This window comes from Monomorium pharaonis, chromosome 1, assembly GCF_013373865.1.
Source record: "Monomorium pharaonis isolate MP-MQ-018 chromosome 1, ASM1337386v2, whole genome shotgun sequence".
NCBI classification, from domain to species: domain Eukaryota; kingdom Metazoa; phylum Arthropoda; class Insecta; order Hymenoptera; family Formicidae; genus Monomorium; species Monomorium pharaonis.
This window is the reverse complement of record NC_050467.1, coordinates 26947465-26969388: the sequence shown is the minus strand read 5'-3', so window position 1 is coordinate 26969388 and position 21924 is coordinate 26947465. Positions and strand designations below refer to the sequence as shown.

Below are 21924 nucleotides of genomic sequence, written 5' to 3'. Positions count from 1 at the left end.
TATGCAAAAATATAAGCGGCAAACTGAATTAATGCGAATCGTGTGTGGACAAGACGTAATCAGTCGCAGCTTGCGCACATGAAAGGCTGACCTAAGCCTTCGTTATTGCACATGTACGCGTCCGTGAAATTGCATTAGCGATCGCGTGCATATTGAGAACGAAAGCGAGCGAGATTGTATATAGCATGTCTACGTATCATATATACAACATATCTACAGCATAATTTGCTAATACGAATATGAATCAATAATTCGATAATCTTGTTCAACATAGAATTCGTTAAGATAGGTATTTATATTAAAAAATAATTATATTTTTACATGTTATATTTAGTTTATATATTTAATACAGTAAATTACATATTTAATATATATATTATAACATTAAAATATATATATTAATATAATATAATATAAATACAAAATTATATTGATATAACCATACATTAGAGTAAGAGGTCACCATTTTGTTTTGAGGATAATTCTTCTCAAAACAAAACAAAAAATAAAACTTTAAAACATAAATGTAAATTAAAAAGTATTTTCTGAGAAAAGTTTTGGTAGCAGTTTTTATAATACTGTTTCATATTTTGAAATAATTAAAGTTTTCGGAATATAAAAAAATGTCTAATGGTTTTGATTGGAAATAACCGTTTTAGTCCTTTTCCAATCATTTTGTAATTGGAAAATTCAACGGATACGAAACGATCAATATTTTTATCCGCTGAAATGCAATTTCCGATAAAATGCAAACAGAAAATGCAATGCCATAAGTCTATCCGTTAAAATTTTATAGGATATACCGACAACTTAGTAGGACATTATATTTAAACGGATAAAAAGTAAGTGGTTTGTCCGATAAAATAATATCCGATAAGGTATATCAGATCCGACCCAAACAGTCGGTTAACTAGCGTAATAATTTAATCGGATAATAGTAGTTCGCAAGATGCTAGAGCGCAGCGCTTCTCCTTCTCGTGAAAAAATTTACATCAAAAGGCCTATAAAAGAAGACCACTCAGGGCTTACCTAGCTGTAGCTGCACTAGCAGCAAAGTGTAGTATACATTTTTTTTACTACTCGAAGAGAGTTCCTCGACCTCTGCAACTCTTTGAGAGCTTCCGAGAATTGATAAAGATAATATAAAAATAAAATTTTAAGCCTCGATCCTTAGGGTGCTGTCCCATGGTCTCGGAAAACGGAATCGGAACGAGCGGATCACCAATCACGGGATCGTTTTGACGGAATTAGTAAAAGGGTTCTATCAGAACGATCCCGTGATTGGTGATCCGTTCGTTCCGATTCCGTTTTCCGAGGCCATGGGACAGCACCCTTAGTCTTATGCAGCTAAGAAGTAGCGAAAAATCTAGTCATATTCACAAAGCGAAATTTTCATACGAGTTTCCGATAAACTGTGAACGGATATTTTATCCGTTCAATGTAATCGGAAATATCCATTTGTTACTTTTCGATGGATAATCCGATTCTTTTCATCGGAAAAAGTCTGGGAAATTTTTCTCAGTGTAAACATCTGAGGAATTGGACTCCAAAACTAACACAGTAAACAATAATGTTAAATTCAGACATGGCTCCACAGTGGAACTATAAAATAAATTGATGAACTAAGACAAATATATTTTTATGTATTAAATAACAGTTTATTTAAAATAAAATTATGTTATGAAAATAATAAACCACACATCTGTTCTTAGTATAAAAATACACTGGTTTATGTTCCACGATTTTACGTTTTACACATTATGAGATAAGTATGTGAAAAATACAAATAATACAGTTTTAAAAACCCACAAACTTGTAAAATAATTTAATATTAGCAATATACTCTATTGTTTAAATTACTATTGTTTAAATTATGCAACTTGCAAAAAATGGGCAAATTTTATTTTTTTTTAATAATGTGTTTTAATAGATTTTATATAAAAAAATAATGGATGTATAAACTATAAGTTTTAACTTTTTTAATTGTTTAAGCAGACTATCGGCAGATTTTTATCAAGATTAATACAGTGCAATGTTTAATTTCTGAAAAATAAGGAAGTGCCACTTTAACAGTGTCAATTTTTTTGCAACCTTCTAATGTTATATATACATGCAGGGTGTCCCAAAACATGAGGGTCAACGCTCGTAAAAAGGTAGAAGGGATCGAGATGAATATAAAAGTCCAATATTGTCTTGGGTTAGGTCCACCAATAATCGAGATATTAACGTATAAAATCTACAAATAATCTAATTAATTTATATTATATCGTAATTGTAAACAGTTAATTAATGAAAGCTTATCATACATTCATGATAGATTATTTCTTCCGTGTTATGACTCGAGTGGATTGAGTTCTTCCCTTGGCGCGCTCTCATTCGTATAATTTGAAAAATTAATATCTCGATTATTGGTGGATCTAACCCAAGGCCTAACCCAAGACAATATTGGACTTTTATGTTCATCTCGATCCCTTCTACCTTTTTACAAGCGTTGACCCACATGTTTTGGGACACTCTGTATAATAATAATATATTAATATAATAAGTTTTAAAATAAAAATGATAGTTTTATCATGTACATAAATTACTGCTATATATTCTATCTATTTTTTATCAAATTAAAAATTCTATTTCTTATACACAATGTAAAATCTTTAATGTAATTAAATTAAAAATATTGTAATAATTTGTTTTCAAATATCTAAATTTTTCTAAAAAACAATGCAATTTTATAAAATTTTCTACCAAATATAATATGATTTTATATGATTTCTCGGAAAATAACGCAGTCCACGTCGAGAGATTCTCAAGTAACGTCCATTCGTCCGTCGCTGCGATGCATAATGCATACGATGCACTTTCTCACGTGATCTCGCAACGAAGGAAGGAAATATCACGACAACGTCACTGGAGAGAATATCAATTCTGAGAGGATATCAATAGCAAATCGCGGATTCAGAGATGTCATTTCTTCGATTTGCGGATTTTGTTTTTGGATATACTAAGCCTCCCAAAATTTTACGATTTCTCAATTTGTTTCTCAAAAAATAGTATAATTTATTTTAAATATAATTCTTATATAAAATTATAATAAATTTTCTTGATTTTGAAAAAAAATATAAATAAATAAAAATAAATATAAATATGTAATTAATAAGACTATGTAATAACATTCATAATAAATATACATAGTATATTTACTCAATATTTTATACTTTCTATATCATTATATTAAATAATATGGTATATAATTATTATATCAAAATCGTATAAAATGATAATTATTTTATAATTTTATAATTAAGTATTATATTTATTTATATAAAAATAATATATAAATAATTTTTAATTATCTACTTTGTAAAGATAAACATTTTCAAAAAATATAAGAAAGTTGTTTTCTATATTTTTTAATAAAAAATTATGTTTTACCTTTGATTGTACTATTAACTCAAACAGACGTTTATTTAATATTTTTAGATTACTTTAGGTTATAATGCAATTAAAAAGTTTATTATGTAGCGTTATTATACAATATTACTAATGTATTATAATTTATATATTAAATTTAATTAGTTCTGTTTACTTATAATATATACAATTAATAATTACAGCCTCTAAAAACAGAATTTTTTAATATAATATGTACTTATTATATATATATCTCCGTTTGAATTAATACAAACAATTAGTCTTTACTCGATTATATCTTATTCCTCTCAAAAAATTCCTCCTTAAAGAGATTTCTACTCTCTGTAATGTAAATTATGAAAGAATGTTTAGTCAATCACAATTAACGTGACTAACTTTATTAAATATTTTAAGCCTTCTATATTATAATTTACATCATTATTAATGGCTCATAATGCACTACGCACTGTTGATAAACCGTAAAACGTTTTAAATTAAAATGTTACTAATAATAATATTTACTATATACACACTACTCAAAAAAAAGATAAAAAACACTTTTTGTACACCAAAATTTTAGACTATTTTCAAACTGTTCACGAGTAGCAAGTGATGAAAGTCAAAATGACCATTTTTTCTTAAAATATTCTGTATATATTTTTATTTTCCAAGTTTGTCAGGTATAAAAAAAATTATAATAAACATTAATGAAAATATTAAAATAAATATTTATACCATTATTATCAAAAAATATAAAAAATATTTCAAGTTCATATACCATAAACACTTTTCAGTACATTTTAAAAATATATTCTATATATTGTTGATAATAATTTTTGTATAATTTCTAAATGGTTTATGAAAATAATTATATAATCTTTAAAAAATATTTTTTGAAAATAAATTTGTAAAATATTTATAAATATTTATGATAATACTTTGTGCTATCTGGATAGCAAACTCGCATAAAAAATTTTTATTTTAACGAGGGGGGGATCAAGCTTCATCATTGTACCACATTAGTAAAAAAAAGACAACTAAAATCACCAAAAAGCGTTTGAAAGAAGAAGTTTCAAGCTTTAAAATGCTTTTTGGATTTTGTTTCTACAATGATTTTTCGCTAAGTTCTAGCAATTTAAAAATATCCTAAATTTTCAATATACGAAAAGTGTTCCCTACTTTTTTTAAGTAGAATATATGTGTACACACACACACACACACACACACACACATAACAATTTTATAGCGCGCACGTGTGTGTGTATGTAGCATATACTATAAGATATACTATTGAAGAATACTTGAACAAATATAATCACGCATTAAGTTTTTAATTTAAAATATTGATTATTAACAATGTATGTATTGTATAATATAAATAAACTATACCTTGTCCATATCTATATATTATATATATGTTCTTCTCTATAAAGATAATGATAAATATAATAATAATGTGTGTATATAATAAAAAAGGAAAGAAAAAACTACCAAAATAACTTTTTATTTCAAAAAATATATTACTAAACATTTTATATCATATATATTTTATGTATTTTTGTTAAAAATTACTTAATACGTTATTGTAATACAAAATCAAAATTCTTATAAAACTTAGAAAATTAAGTTGTTGCAGTATTGCTTAAATTTTTCAAATATTTCAAGTGAAAAATATGGCAACTGTCTTTGAGACAAGTTTCGCTTGTAATATCGACCATGTCGTAACATGAAGTTGCAAGGGAAATGTTAGTATGCATTTCCCTTAGGGTTACAACGTGTAAACGTTGTCGTGTAACAACCATAGTCTATGCTATCAGAGAGGATATACGAGGCCGTGACCCCTTCGCCAAGGGAATAAGTCATTGTTTTGCGTAACAATAACGCAACATCGTTCTCGTGCTCTATTTCATTTAATTGAATTTTTCTCACGAAGCAGACAAAAAATTAAAAATAAATTACCATGCTAATTTGTACTTCAAATTTACTTTAATATCAATAATATATTTTAATATTAAATTGTATGTTTATTAACATTGACGGTATCAAATTTGTTACGAATTGTTGTGGTTATTTTCAATAGATGATATAACACTTTTTCAGTCAAGGAACAAAATTCTCGACAGAAAAATATTATCGAATTGACAAGCCGTGAACGTGATCATTTTTCCGAGAAATTAAAAAACATGTCAAATGATAAAAAGTTAAAATTTAAAAAATTTAAATTATTATGTACATAAAAAAATATTTGTTGAAAGTTATATAAAGATATTTCTTAAAACACTTTGAGAATAATATACTTTACCACAAAAAATTTAAGTTAAGTTTCTTTAATTTTTCTATTTTCCTTTAAAAGTATAGATACCAGTATTTAAAAATTTTATTTAAACTGGTTATATATAACTTTTATACAAAAAAAATTTTTTTCTTAAAATTTAAAATTCTAGTAAATCGTATGGACAACATTGACTTTTAAGAATTTTATTGTAATGTTAGTAAAATTTACTAAATTTACTAAATTTTACTAAAATTATAATAATAAAATTCTTTGAAATATTTATATTGATTATCACAATTATCACAATTACATAATTTTGATGGCAAATTATAAAAAAATATTTTTTATCACTTTCTGTGTATAAAAAAAACTCAGGAAATCAAAATAAAAATATATATTCCTATTTATTAAACAACAATTTAATTATAATTAATATAACTTTACTACTATATAACAATAAAATTAATATTTATACATCTAAAAATACATTTTTCAGACGTAATGCAGGATTAAGACATAATTTTGTTTTAGAAGTATCAATCTTTAAAAAATTTTAGCGAAAAAGATGCCAACGCTTTCTTGAACCTCATAATATCTATTTCAATAAATTAGATATCTCTTTTTCTTTGCATTCAAGATTTAAAGAAAAAATTCAATTATTATAGTTTTTTGAAAGCATATAAATGATAATTCAGTTGTTCAAAATGGTAATTAATGTCGAAAAAATCGACGTCTGCAGATTTGGAACATTTTTCCAATATCTCATTGAGCCGATTGAGAATAAAAACGCAGATTTGACGCATCAAAGCGCTGCTGTGAGACGACGCACCGTAAACAAGTGAGAATAGAAATTATAGATGAGTTGGCGGGGTAAACAGGCGGCACAGCACGAGAGCCGAGAAAATGGCTTTTCCCCAAGAGAGAAATGCGTCTCCGCATTTTCTAGAGCGGAACGATCCGGTCCACAGTTCCTCTTTCCTCATCTCTTTCTTTTCCCGTCCTCGTCTTCCTTTCTATCCCCTTCGATATAATCTATCCCCTTATGCTGAGACACACACACACACACACACACACACGCGCGCGCGCACAAATAAGATAAATTCAATATATAACACAATATCATTTAAATATAACAAAGCATAAATTATTTCGTTAACTTTCTTAAATTTTAGACTGATCGCGAAACCAAAAACTCATATAAGCTAAAAAAATGTTTAGCTTATTTTTTAGAAATAAAAAATTATCCTTTCTTGGGTGGTACCGTCAATTTAAAGTCACTTTGCATATTAAAAATAATTAAAAGGTTTCAAGAAACCAAAAAAGTACATTTAGAAAATCTGAATTATGGCGCTAAATCATCAGTAGCATCTGATCAATAATTTTATTTCGACAAAAATCAAGTAAAAAATAAAAAGTATAAATATAAATAGGAAATAAAAGTATAAATATAAATAGGTAATAAATGGAAAATTTCTACAAGAACCAAAGAAATCCAATTTTTTTTCTTTTAAATAAGTTTTCAAAATATTAATCAAAGTCTGTAAATTTCTTATACCTATTACATATTTGGAAAAAAATTATCACATTTACATGATAAACAATTAAAAAAAAAAACTTTTTTTTCCTGACAATTTAATTTTTTAAATTTATTTAATTTTGATACTAAACCCTTCAATTATTGTTTTTATATCATACTAAATTATATTAATTATATCATTCTGAATTATTGCATAAAATTATAAAAACTTGGAATGTTAATAAATATGTTTAAATGTCTAAAGTTTAAAATGTATATCTTTCTTACACTACTTTTTTATTTTTTGCGTTACAATCCCTCAATATTAGTAGAAGCAAAATCAATTTCCCATGTTTCTCTTTGTCTCAATCCCGATCACATATGACAATTTGGACAGGCAAGCAGATTCGAGAATAGGCAGTACTGTTTGCCGGAAACTGACGAGACAGAGAGACTGCTATTGACCTAATTTCGGCTCATTGTGTATAAACCGAAACTAACCGAGCGAGAATCCGGCGGATCTATAGATGGATCTATAGATCTGCAGGTTCTGTTAGCCGTCTAGAATATTCTAATCTAATTAATTTTGCTTTTACTGTACACATTACTGTGTAATGTGATATAAGAAAGTATGGCTTATTAAAATAATGAATTTAAATAAAATTAAAACTCAAAAAGTAAAGCCAAAAATCGTCCAAAAAATTTTGCGACTCGTGATTTAGCCCAAAATGTGGGCTAAATAATAGCTTATAATGAGATATTAATAACAGAATAATTTCAAATTAATCCTACTTTTTGTTTCAAAGATATGAAAAGTTATAGCCATTCTCTTCATTAACCCATTAAGATCTATGGCTAGACCAATAAAGCTTAACAAAGTAATAACAATCATAAAAAGAGCAAAAGCTTGAGACAACATTTCTGACATAAAAAATATTTTGCAAAAATCCATTTTGCAACTAATTGTTATAAACATATTATTAAAAATTAACTGTAGAAAAAAACTAATACGCCAATCGATTCTACAGAAAAAAATCAACAAAAGTACATGTACAACTTTTTTTTAAATAATATTCCGTTTATACAAAAAAATATAATAAGCAATATAAATTATTAAAATTCATACCTGTCTATAACTAAACTAGACTAAAGCTTAGATAAGTAATAACAAAAAGAAAGAAGTTAAGTCTAAGGTGCATAAAAAACAATTCTGACATAAAAAGCGCTTTACAAAAATTAATTTTGCAAGTTATAAACAAATTATAAAAAATTGACTATAAAAAAAACTAATTGTGTCACAATTAATTCTATGGGAAAACTTTTTAAAAAAACTGTAAGATTTTTTGTACAAACAAAAGTAGAGTCAACTTAAAATCTTTCTGTGATTAATGTCTCATCACAAAACTATCATTTAGACCACATTTTGAGTCCGAAATCGCGGACTCAAAATAAGCGAAATTTTACTTATTTTTTGGCCTCATTCTTTTGTCTATTAAGTTTTCGATTCATTTATTAAATCGTTATGTTGCAGACAATGTACAGACAGTGTTAGGTAAAATAATATTTGTTTAACTAAATTATGCTAAAGTTAATAATTTATAAATTTTACTTCATTTCATTAAAAGTTGCATAAGCAAAAAAATAATTCGGTTAAAAATTATTTAGGATTAAATTAAATTAAATTAAATATTAAATTAATTTTGAAAAATATTATTAATATTAAATTAAAAAATTGTAGTCTTATTTAAAATTAAATTATTCTAAATAATAAATTAAAATTCAAATATAGATTTTATCAAATAAATTTAATTTTAGTTGTAAATTAAATTTCTATGGAATAAAACAGAGAAATATTGTTTTTTATGTAGCAATATATTTTTCCTTTATCTTTTATTACAGTAAATTTTTAACGTGGAAAAAAATTAACAAATTAAAGTTATATGTCTATAAAAATAACTAGTTAAAGTTAAAAATAAATTTATTTAAACTTAATTAAACCTGTAAAGTGCAGCTTTCTATTAATTATTAAGATATAATTTTGATCTAATAATTAAACAGCAAATTTCTTTAGAATTCCAATCAAAACGTAATATTTTCACAGTTATTGTGTGGAAAAACTATATAATATCTAAACTCAGTTATAACAATAGGCCAAGTATTTATTGTGCTCAAACTGTATGAATTTCTGTCAAGATAAGTTATATTTATTAATTTTTTAACTTTTTATTCTTTCAACTAGTTACTATCCTGCCTACAAAAATATATGTGATAAATAATAAAGTAAAATATGTATAGAAAACTATAATTAAAGATGTTTAGACTAAAAATTCTCAGCGTTTTTCTTCGTCTATCATGGATCGGTTATTCTTATCATTCTTATTTCATTATTATTATATTTCTTATTATTATTATTTGATAAGTGATAAAAAACGGTACATGGTACACTTATTTATAACTTCGTCAAACAAATATTTAATTCCAATAACAAAAGCGCCTTCCACTATAAAATCTTAAACATAATTAACATTTAAAAATTAAAATAATAATCCTTTTTATACATAAAAGTATATAATTATAAAAAATTTTATTAACAATAATAATATTAAAATTTTTCATGTTTAAAAAAATTTTTTAGAAACAATAATTATTATATATTTCTATTAATAATTCTAATATCTACATAAAAAAATTATTAATCATTTTTGTTGTAAACTTTTTTTATTATCTTTATTGTATTTCTTCAAATTTGTTTTATAAAGAATATTATTTTGTAGTTAAAAATTTAAAATTAAAAAATGTATAGATATAAAATAAATATATATATTACATATATTTTATTTTTTAGAAATAATTTATTAAAATTTTTTTTTGTTTCTTACATTGCTTTTATTGTACAAATATATATACTAATATATATAATAAAATAAAAATAATGAAATTATGTTTTAAGAGAGTATTCTCCATTAAAAACACCAAAAAATGTGATTTCAGAATGTATTTTTTTAAGAAATACAAAAACCAATTAACATTAAACTTTACATACTCTTTTATTATTATTTTAATAAGATTTTAATATTTTAATAAATTAAAAAATACTTCTTTCTTGCTTGTTATAAAACATTTTCATATTTATCGTAAAAATCAAATAATAATTTTTTCTAAACAAAAATAATAAGTAATAATAATAATTCTAATTCAAACAAAAAAGAGATATATGATATGTATTATAGTTGCAAAAATTGTTTATATAATATTATATAATATATATTACAAAAGTTATTCATAATATCAGAAAACATGGGTTCAAGATAAACAGTTTAAAAAGTTTTAAGTATTTCTATTGTATATATATATATATATATATATATATATCATGGAGTTTTCATTTCATTGTTGATTACAACTAGTTTTTAATTAGCAATTCGAAATCACACAATAAACTCTAAACCTATGTTTTTCAAATTTTTGTTTTTCAAATATTTTCGCCTGATCTCTTTATCGCTTACAGAGCACGTTACCGCGCTGCTGTAAATGAACTTTGTTTTTTTTTTTTATTGGTGAATATCTATGACTGTGAATATCTAATTTTGATTTCGATTACTTCAAAATGTTTTCGAAACATTTTCAAAATGAACACACAATGATAGCAATATATATTATTAAATGTTCAGTGACGAACTAACTTAAATAATAGAATCGTCTGCATTTCAAATCATATCTCACTGTTATGTACAAGTCAGAACATGTAAGTATAAACAGTCTAATATAAATATAAAAAAGCATAGTGTAATACACACACGCGCGCGCGTTGTGTGTGTGTGTGTGTGTGTGTGTGTGTGTGTGTAAATGACTTACATTTACAAATTTCCTTATTATTCAAAAACATCCCATAATAAACATGATAAATACTGAATCAAGTACTTTGATTTTGACCCATGCGCTATTCACTGTTTTTTTGTTTGCCTATAATTTTGTCAAATCATCAAATATTGAAAAAATATTTACAAAATGTATTTTAAAGGCTTTAAATGTTAAAAACATTGAATTTTTTAAATTAATTTTTTTCTTTTAAAGAAAAATATCCCCTTAATTAAAAACAAATTTACTTTTGACAAAAAACAATTTAATGTACAGACATTTGATGCGTTTTTGAAGACACAGTCAAAAATTTCTTTACTTGCAGATTTTATTTATAATATGATATAATTTTATAAATGATATTATTTCACCACAGGATATCGGTCATGATATGCAACTGGTGTATCCAGTTTCGCGGATACGATAATCCAGTTTATCCTTGCGTGCAGCAATTACATAACTGTATTTCTAATGGATGATCGACCCCAAACGGACGTTATACGTTTCACGTATGAATGTGTATATATTTCAACTATGAAAAAGTTGTAGCTAAAGTTGTAAGCACATATCTGTCTTTTCTGCTGGTTATTTGTTTTAGTTTTTATTGTTTAGATTTTCTGTATTATGTTATTTTTATTTTTTAACGTGTTAATTTTAAAAGACTAATTCAAATAAAATTAATTACACTTATCTAAGAAAGTCTAATTATTATGTACAAAAAGTTTATAATAAAAAAGAACATTATAAGTAAAAAATGTTTATAAGAATCTAATAAAAATTATATTCCCATTTACTTATTAAAAAATTTTACGCTTGCTCAAAAGATATAGTTGCTATTGTTTATAACACTGTACAATATGCGTAAAATATACTTCCTTCTCGATTCGGCGATTTCAGTGTCGGTTTTGATTGTTATTGAATGAAACCGCGCGATAAGGATTAATAGAATTCGCTGGTCAGAAATTAAATAACTGACAAGGTTTATGATTCAATCATTTTCAATTCATATTTTATATTCTTCTTTCTGCTATGTTAAAAATATTGGCAATTCATGTCTTATGATTAACACAAATGTAGCGTCCGCACCCTTTCCCTCCCTTCCCCTCACACACGCGTGCTCAAACACACACACATATCATATATATAACAAAACTCCATACCTTATTTTACGATCGTAAAGCGTGTTAGAAATGCGTTCGATCGACTATAAAACATGAATACGCGATATGAAATTTGTTATACATAAACAAAGATTCTCTTCTTATTTAATTGAATAGAATTACACATTTTTTTTACTAAAAAAATACTTTTCTTATTACAGTCATTGCAAATGTTAACCCATAATCTCTTAATCAATATCAAAATATATTAGATAAATTGTATTTTAATTAAAAATAAGATTGATAATAAAAAGTAATAAATAATTAAATTATATTATAACAAATTAAAAATCAATTGCAAACACACACACACACACGCGCGCGCACGAGCACACGCACGCACACAAAACCTTTTGTTAATAAAAAGTTGTTAATTTTTATATTACTTATATAATTATTTTTTACTTTTTGTTATTATTATAATCTAATTTTTAATTAAAATAATATAATAATCCTTCAATATACCTAATAAAACATCAAATCTTTACAAATAGAATTTTATCTTAGAATCTTAACAGACAACTTTTGCATTTCAAGCAGTTGTAATTACATTTTAAATTGGTGTTAAGTTGACAAGATGGCAGCAATTCGATAGAGCCTGTAATCTTCTCATTTCCTCAGATCAGTATTGTTTTCTTTAATCAAGATCGAGATTATTTCCGATCTCACAACGTCAATTCCCGAGAAAGCGTGGGAATTTTTTTCCATTTGTTAGACATTCTAATCGGCGAAATTTAAATCAGCTTTATCCGTTCTCTTTACCTCAAATATTTGAAATGCATCTCGCTTTTGCGCTATCTCTTTCAACCTTTCTGGATTATTCAAGAAATTTCAAAGCCTAAAAAAGCGATGACATATTTTTTACAATGATAAAGTATCGCGTAGATAAATAGCTAATCTAAAAGCGCCATTTTATTGGAATGTTATATTGAAAATGTCTTTTTTTTCTTCTTAATCGTTTCAATTCGCTCGTATTTATTGGCGTATTTATTTTTACATTATTCGCTTGTGCATGCATATATCAAATTTAATATGTTAATTAAAACTATATTACATTAATATATGCTATAACACTGCCAGAAAAATTTAACAATATTTTCATAAAATAAAATTTTATATAAAAATGTATTTATTTTATAGAAATTTATACAAAATCAACGACTATACCTATTAATAATTAATTAATTAAATGGTCAATCACAATGAGGATTTACAAACAGTCACGGTCAACAGATCGATGAACAGATAAACAAATAAACACATTAAAGTTGACAAATGTTAATGAAGTTGATAAATTTTAATGATGATTTAAATATTAATTATTTTATAATTTAATTATACGTCACATTACAAATATGCAAAATTAACATCTTCTAACTTTTAAAATGCATTATCATTATTGAATGCAAGTGACATTCCGAGAATTAGCCGCAAGGTGACACGAGATGACGAGAAACACTAACATAACATACGACGAATGGACGCATGCTGATGACGCATTTTCCTTTATAATTTACCATCTAACGCATTTCATGGTTTCATAAGCGTAATACAACAATAAATTTTAGTTAAAATATGTAAGAGAAAATATGTAATGACTTATTCTTTTATAAAAATGATTTAAATAATGATCTGAAATTAATATAGAAAATGTCTCTTTGTGCGTGCGTGCGTGCGTGCGTGCGTGCGTGCGTGCGTGCGTGCGTGCGTGTGTGTGTGTGTGTGTGTGTGTGTGTGTGTGTGTGTGTGTTCTGTGTTTGTTAACCATTTGCCATTGCAATATTGTGAACTAAATCTTCGGTTCTTCAGTTTTTTCAATTAAACTGTGTATGTAAACTGTATGTGAAGAAATGTAACCAAATTGATAAAGTGAGTCAAAATAACGATTTTTCTCTTTAGTATATATAATTACAGTTTGTAATTAATTTTTAATTACAATAGTAATTTATTTTTTTGTTTCAACTAAATTTTAATATGTACTTTAAGAAAGAGGAATATAAAGATCTCATGGCTTCAATCTTAATTTTAATAATTTACTTTTTTTACAATAATGTCGATTTTTGTCAGCAAAATAAATCAATTTTCTATATCTAAATCTTTAATATAAAATCTAATATAAACAAATTTGCTTCAGATTATTCAAAAAATATACTTTTGTTAAGTCTCAGCCTGAAGTTTAACTCGAGAAAAATAATGTAACAAAAGTAATGAAATAAAAACTTTTGGTGTTTGTTGATTTGAAAGCTATTGTGATAATTGTTAATTAGTTTGGGATATTTTCAGTTTTATTAAATACGCATATTTCATGTGCTATCTTTAATAATTATGCGTCATCACGGAAATAGAACATCACCGTAACTGCAATCATTGCGCTTCCGTCATCGCTGTATAATCATGTCCGTAATGTAGCAAAGTGACCTTTACGTCTTACGAAATAAATAATAGCATTAATAGGCCTTTGAACTTCTTTGAATACAATATTATTAAGTTAAAAATTTTAGTATTTATAAGAAAATAATTGAGAGATATTAGCAAATATATCTAGAAAAATAAAAAGATTGTTATATTTGCTGAAAGAAAAATCACAAAAATTTGATGAATTAGTGTCTTTCTATTCGATCCATCTATTTTTCCACTAACAAAGTCTCGAAAAGTATTGTAGAAATAACGAAGTAAGAATCATTCCAGGCGGAACAATGATGTGAGATCGAACAGAGCTAACAATAACCTTTATATGTGTTCTCTACCGCGATTATAACGAAACGTAATTCCACCGTTTCATGAAGGTGCCATGGAACATCACGCACCTGTACCAACAACATTTCCATCGCGCGCGCGCATTGTGTGTGTGTGTGTGTGTGTGTGTGTGTGTGTGTGTGTGTGTGTGTGTGTGTGTGTACACGTAACAGATTCACACACGTACACTGAGATTACGTATGTTCGTTCCGACTGTCATCGGTATAATTACGTTTGCAAACGGCAAACGCACTCGTGCATGCGCCGCCAACTCACATCTCGCCTAAAGCTGCACTAACATCGAAGAAGAAAAGATTATAAAGAAAGACTATTTTAAAAATTATACTTTGAAAACAACATATATGTATACAAGCAATGAATTGAGAAAAAAAAGAGGAGATTGATAAAATTAAATCTTTATGGAAAGAATTTTATTACAAAATTAGGAGAAATCTGCTTCTGTTATCCACATGTAAAAATAATATATTAACAACAAAAAATATTTTAAAAGACACAACAAATTTTTAATTTATTTATAATTTAAAAAATAACAAGTTAGAATCAATTAAGCTTAGAATAAATATTTCAAATTTATAAATAAATATTTAGTAAAACCGTTTTATTTTACTAAAAATTATAAATATTCTGTATAATTAAATATAAATATTTAATAAATATAAATAAATATAAATAAAATAAAAATTAAAAATATTTAATATAATTAAATAAAAAAATTGAACATTGCATAAAAAAGATTTTTTAAATAAAAATATAATGTAATATACATATGTATCTCATCTCTTCACACACACACACACACACACACGCACACATGCACACGGATTTTATTTCTTACAAAATATAATTTCTCCTTTTTAACTTTTTTCCAAATATTAGTTATAAAAATATAAATTTTTTATATAGTAGGATTATATAGTAGTTATCTTCTTAAATTTTCCAATTAATTAAATCTTTTCAATTAAAATATTTTTATGTATTTAATATATTAAGTTAAACTGGAAAAATTTAATAATGGATTTAAGAATTTAAGAATATAACTATTTCTCAGTGTATCAAAAATTTATTTTTTATTTTTTAATAACTTTTAATATTCTAGTTGGTATACTTTAGTTAATACAATTAAATATTAATAAATTAATATTCAAGTTTAAAAAATTTAGCAAAATTTAAATTAACAAAATCTTCCTATTAATGTATAATGCTTTTATAATTTTTATAATATTATTATACAGTATACACTATAAGTATTCAAGAAAAATATTTAATCAATTTTGTTACTTACTTCAAAGTCATCTTTCGCAATTCTCCGATCGTCGGATTATATTCTCGATCCTCTCCGCTAATTCTTGCTACTCCCTCGTCAACGTTCACCGCACCGTTCACCATCAAGTTTACTAAATCCGTGAAATCGTCGTGCTTTCTCATCGTCGACGACAATGGCATTACCTCGTTTTTCCTGGATTTTTCAACAATGGGCGTTACGTCGCTATTAGTCTGTTCGCGACTGCCGTTACCGCGTTGAAGAAACTTCCGACGAAAATTATTGTAGACGGTGTCGGCGTCCGGTGGATCGCCGATTCGAATTCGAGCGTGGCTGGGATTCAAATGGTGGCCGCTGTAACCCAAGTCCATCTGCAAATCCATCACCAACAGCAATGTGAACACGATGGCGAGTGCACTTAGGCATAGCACTAACTTATCACGAATACGAATAAATTTGACGTTTAATCTCATTGTGAAATTTTTATAGAGTCTCTTGCCAATTGATCTACGTTTCTTCTCACTTTCCAATAATTTCTGCTCAATCAATGGCAACTGTGAATTATCTGATCGACGCTCTGTAATAATGGAAGATTTCTGGAACAATTGTTGACTAAAAATTTCAAAATTATTGATTATCTTCGCTGAATCATTGGTATGTATCTTGACGGACGGTTTTCTAAAAATTGTTTTGGGGTCTTTTATCTTTGTAATTGAATCTTTAATCTTCGAGATGTATCTTTTTTCCAGATCTTCTTTAGAACATACTATTAATAGCAATCGTGGATCTATAGAATTATCAACTTGTTGATTTCGAAGATAAAAACAGTTTTTGGAATCTCTTTGAATTAATTGCTGATGATATAAAGTTTCAAAGTTATTATTTATTTTTAAGTTAAATAAATTATTAACATCTTCCTCAGTAATTTGATTCGTCAAAATTTCTTCAGAACTTTTTGTCTGAACAATCGATTTCTTCAATGCTTTTTTGGACTCCTGCACTTTGACGATTTGACGTTTCAAGTTTTCATCAAAGCCCTTTATTTTAATTGCTGGATTCCTCGTGTTCTTCTTGTCTTTTTCAAAATCTGTATATTCTGGTACACCTTTAACGATAGAGTCGACTGATGAAAGTTTTTCGAAGATATTTGTTAGTTGTTCAGGACAAGAGGAAATCTTGAAGATCTTAATATGCTCTTTAGATGGTTTCACGATCGACTGACGTTTCGCAAAGTGATCTGAAACCATAAGTTTACATTTCACGATCGAATCATGTTTATCGGTTGACCCGCTGTTATCAAATCCCGTTAACTCTTGACCCGGCCAGTTTTCCTTCGGTGGAGGTGACCGCTTTACTTTGTAGATATCATTGCTTCCTTTTTGCACTTTCTTTTCAGATTCCTGAAGAGCCTTTCGTTGAATGTCTTTTGGAAAACGTCTCTGAATGATAAATGATTGATAAGAAGAATTTATTAAATCAGTTCTGACTTGCTTGACTCTTAAAGTAGGTGTAAAGTATACTGCTTGATCGTCAACAACTGTTAAACACGAGTTTTTGTTTAATGAAGGATTGTCATAAATAGTCTTTCTTCTCTCTTCTTCCTTCCCAGTTAAAATATCTTCTTCACTTATAAAGCAAGGTTCTTTCACAGGGAATTTATTCTGGACAATGTTTCTTTTTAATTGCAATAATACATTCTCTTCAAGAATGTCTGCTTCTCTTTCTTCTTCTAACAAAAAAACGTCTCGCTTAGCTAAAAAAATGACTTTTTTATTAGGACAATACAAGTTTTTTGTCAAAAATAAATTTTTGGGGATATCCCTTTTTATTAATTGTGAAACTATAAAAATGTCTTTCCCAGTTGAAGAAATAAGATTCTTCGTCAATAAAGAATCAGCTTGAATAATTATTTCTGTTAATAGTAATTTTGGATCATTAGAAATGTCTTTTCTCTGTGATAATAAGGAACTTTTAACTGTTAACTTCAGAGTTTTCTCAGAATTTTTTTCTAATAAGAATATGTCTTCTTCAAAGACACTTTCTGACAAGTTTAAATTCTCTCGAATGTCTTTTTTTGTCAATTGCATTAGCGGATCAATCAAAATATTCTTTTTTGTTGTATATAATAATGTCTTATCTGTTGTATATAATAATGAATTATCATCCACATTTTTATTTATTAAATGTGTACTTATTTCAGTATTACTTCTTATCAATGACGGATTCTCTTGAACATACTTCTTTAAGAATAATTTAGTTTCTTCAACATTTTCCACTGTCAATTGAGAAATCCCATTAGTTTTATTTCTCTGGATATTCTTATTTGACGACAATAAATTTTTTCCATTGCCCTTTTTGAGATCTGTCGTCAATAAATAATCTTCATCATTTTTCTTTGGTAACAAAAAACTTTTATTAATATCTTTATTGTTTTCCTCTTTCGTCAATAAAAAACTGCTATGATTATAATGTATTTTGACTAATTCTTCTTTTTTAACTGATGCTTTTTCTTGAATATTCTTCTTTACTAATAATAAATTGTCCTCAATATTTTTCTCCAGTAATCGTGAACTTCTCCGTACATCCTTCCCCAGTTCTGGATTCTGATGATTTCTGTTAGCTCTTCTGTTAATATTTTTCTTTAAAAACGAAGAAGTTTCTTTAATATCTTCCTTTAAATCTTCTCTTATATCTTCCTCTTTTTCTAATATTAAATTCAACTGATTGTTTATACTATCCAATGGCGTTTTCTCTAGAGTATTTTCAATCAACGGCGAAGAAATTTCTTCAACATCCTTCTTCGAATCGGAATTCCGCTGGGTATTTTTCTTTAGCAACGATTGACCTTGTTTAATAGTCTTTAGTAATCCGTTGCATCTCTCGCCTACATTTTCTCTTAACACTCTCTTCAAGAAACTCTTCGCTTTTCTGAATCTCTCAACATGATTTATTGTTAACTGATCGTGGATCACATTCGATAACTCAAAGGATCCATCTATTATTCTGAAGTTCTTTGATCCTTCATTGTTTTCGTTTTCAGATCTAAATCTTCCGCTTTTTGATTGAGATTCTTCGTATTTCAATTTTAACTTCGATTTAAATCCTTCGCGTGACTTTCTACAATCATTTGGGCTATCTGTGTATATCGGGCGGTCGGTAATCGCTGTCGTGTCTCTGCAACTTGCACTTTCGGAACATCTCCTGTCGGCCAGAGTTCCGGATAATCGCAAAGGGTGATCTGACGTCGAAACGCGCCGATGTTTTGCACGCACAAAATTTTAAACTGTACTCGAAGCACGCTTACCGTGCTTTAAGCACTCACAAAAGATATTAAAGAATTATACTATTCACATAAATAATCAAACGGTCAATCACAACTAAGGAATTAACTGAACCTCAAGAAAAATGTGTGACACCGCGACACTCTGCGTTCTCACCGTCGCATCGCCTGTAACAAAAAGAATATATTATTACTAAAGAAAGTTACATAAAAATTAATACATGGTTCAATAAAAAAATTTTTTAAATCATTATTTCTTATAAATCTTTAATGCAATACAATTTTAAATTAAAAAATACTCTATCACATATTGAGGAATTTGACATTAAGTTGTACATACATCATAGAAAGGAATAAACCTTTTTAACATTCACATATCATTTAGAATATAATATATGTAATGTGTTAAAAAGTTTTATTCCAACCCTGATAAACAAAGCTTGTATTATAAATACTTTTCATTTAAGTACTATAATTTGCACGCAAGTCAACATCAGAAGTTATAGCTTGATGTTCAAACAGTATTTAACTTTTTGTCAAGAATACATTAAGTTTTTGTAACTTTTGTTATGATATAATGCTATTTAAGCAACCAATTTTCAAATTTTGTATTTATTAATTTCCAATACAACACAAATAAATATGAAAATTTGAAAGAATCCTTTATTCTTTTTAAAAAGATCAGGATAACACTCTGTCATTTAGAAGGTCTCATAATTATATAGAATAAATTAAATAAATTATAAAAAAGATTTACAAAAAAAGTCCCCGTTGTTTTCAACAGTTTTAAATAAAACATCTCGTACATTTTATGTAAGACGCTTTATATAATTCTTTTTATATAATTTTTGTTTAAAATTTTTTAAAAAACAAGAAAGGATAAATTGTGCCAAATCTGTGATTTAAGTAATTTTTTTACATTATAATTACGTATTTCAATGCATTGCGTCACATTGCGATACATCGTTGTGATATATTATGTGATGCCTGGCATGTAATTCAAGCCGATAATGAAACTGGCCAGCGTTATTTTTACTACGGCGCGCAACGGCATCCACTTTTATATCATTCTATAGTTACTGTCCTATACATAGTGTATGTGCCACATTTTGTTGATATTTATATCGCACTATAGCTTACAACTTACAAAATCGGCAACTCACATATATAAATGGTATATTAGCATGATGTAACTTAGTTAAAATCACTTATTTTTTTCTATTTATTTAAAACAATTCAACAAGTACAATCATATATCATTCAGATGTTGTCTAAATATTACACACATATATACCTAGCATATGATTAAATTTGCAAAGAAAAAGTAATTATGAGTAATTATAACTGAATTAAGTTATTGCATCTTTATTTTTATAATTGTATTACAAAACCTGATTAGATTTTTAATGTTTTTATATTTGTAGATGAATAATATTATGTTTGTTTACAAAAACTATAATAGTATAATCGCATTATAAAGTAAAAAAATGTGTATGTGTGTAACACAATGTTATATAAATGTATAATAATATAACTAATGATATAATGTAATATAATTAATAATGTAACAATTCCGAAATTTTAACATTTTACTTGATAGTACTGATAACATTGGATACATATGTTCTCGTATTTGTCAGTAAAATTCCCATTCTACTAATTGCTAATTAATTAGCGAACGCTAATGAGAAGCAAAAGGGCTGGAAAACCTCAAATACCACCAAGGGGGTCATGTGTTATTTCGAAAACGCGATCACATAGGCGAATGGAGGTTTACGAATTCCACGCGCAGTTTTCTTCCACGCGGAGGTACAGCAATGATCGTATATAAGTATATATGGTATCTTTATTATATCGGAATCACAGGACACACAGAATTTCAATGGCGCTTTCAATTCCGATGCAACAACCGGTGAACTTTTACCTCGACTTTTACAGCAAAATCTGAGCTCGCATTACATGATGTAAGTACCTGTTCAGATCGCAGATTTCGATGAAATTGCCGTTCAAAAATTGCCTCAAATCATATCGATAAATATTACGAATTTTAAGATGATTCTTATCTATTCTTTAAAAATAAACGACCTCACGATTTTCGATATTGCAGTGTATCACATTGTCGTTTTATAAAAAAATTTTTTTCATATAATTTACATGCATAATATAATTTTTCATATAAATTATATTTGCAAAGTTTATTATATTAATATATTCTTAAAAATTTATATGTTATTGACATTTTGCACCTATTTTTGACAATTTTATTTTTACATTTGCTTAATCACGTTCAGCTTGAGCAATCTTTCTTATTATAATTACTTTAACAAGAAATCTTATAATTTTTAATAACTTAAGAGAAAAGAGGGGAATATGGCACAAATTTCTGTATATTATTATATATATATA

General features: G+C 26.6%; 1 protein-coding gene across 8 annotated transcripts in view; it reads right to left on the bottom strand.

Annotated features, from left to right (window-relative positions):
• LOC105833721 (extracellular serine/threonine protein CG31145) overlaps positions 1-21924 on the bottom strand; it is an 81057-nt gene that overhangs the window by 27281 nt on the left and 31852 nt on the right. For 4 of the 8 annotated variants that reach the window (XM_036283512.1, XM_036283519.1, XM_036283517.1 and 1 more), the window contains 2 exons: positions 19634-19686; positions 16260-16609 (listed from right to left, as the gene is read on the bottom strand). In XM_036283512.1, the coding sequence (XP_036139405.1) occupies positions 16260-16609; positions 19634-19686 (403 nt within the window). Of the gene's footprint in view, positions 1-16259; positions 19687-21924 lie in introns of those variants that run through there. The other 4 variants (XM_036283511.1, XM_036283509.1, XM_012675672.3 and 1 more) reach the window with 2 other exon arrangements.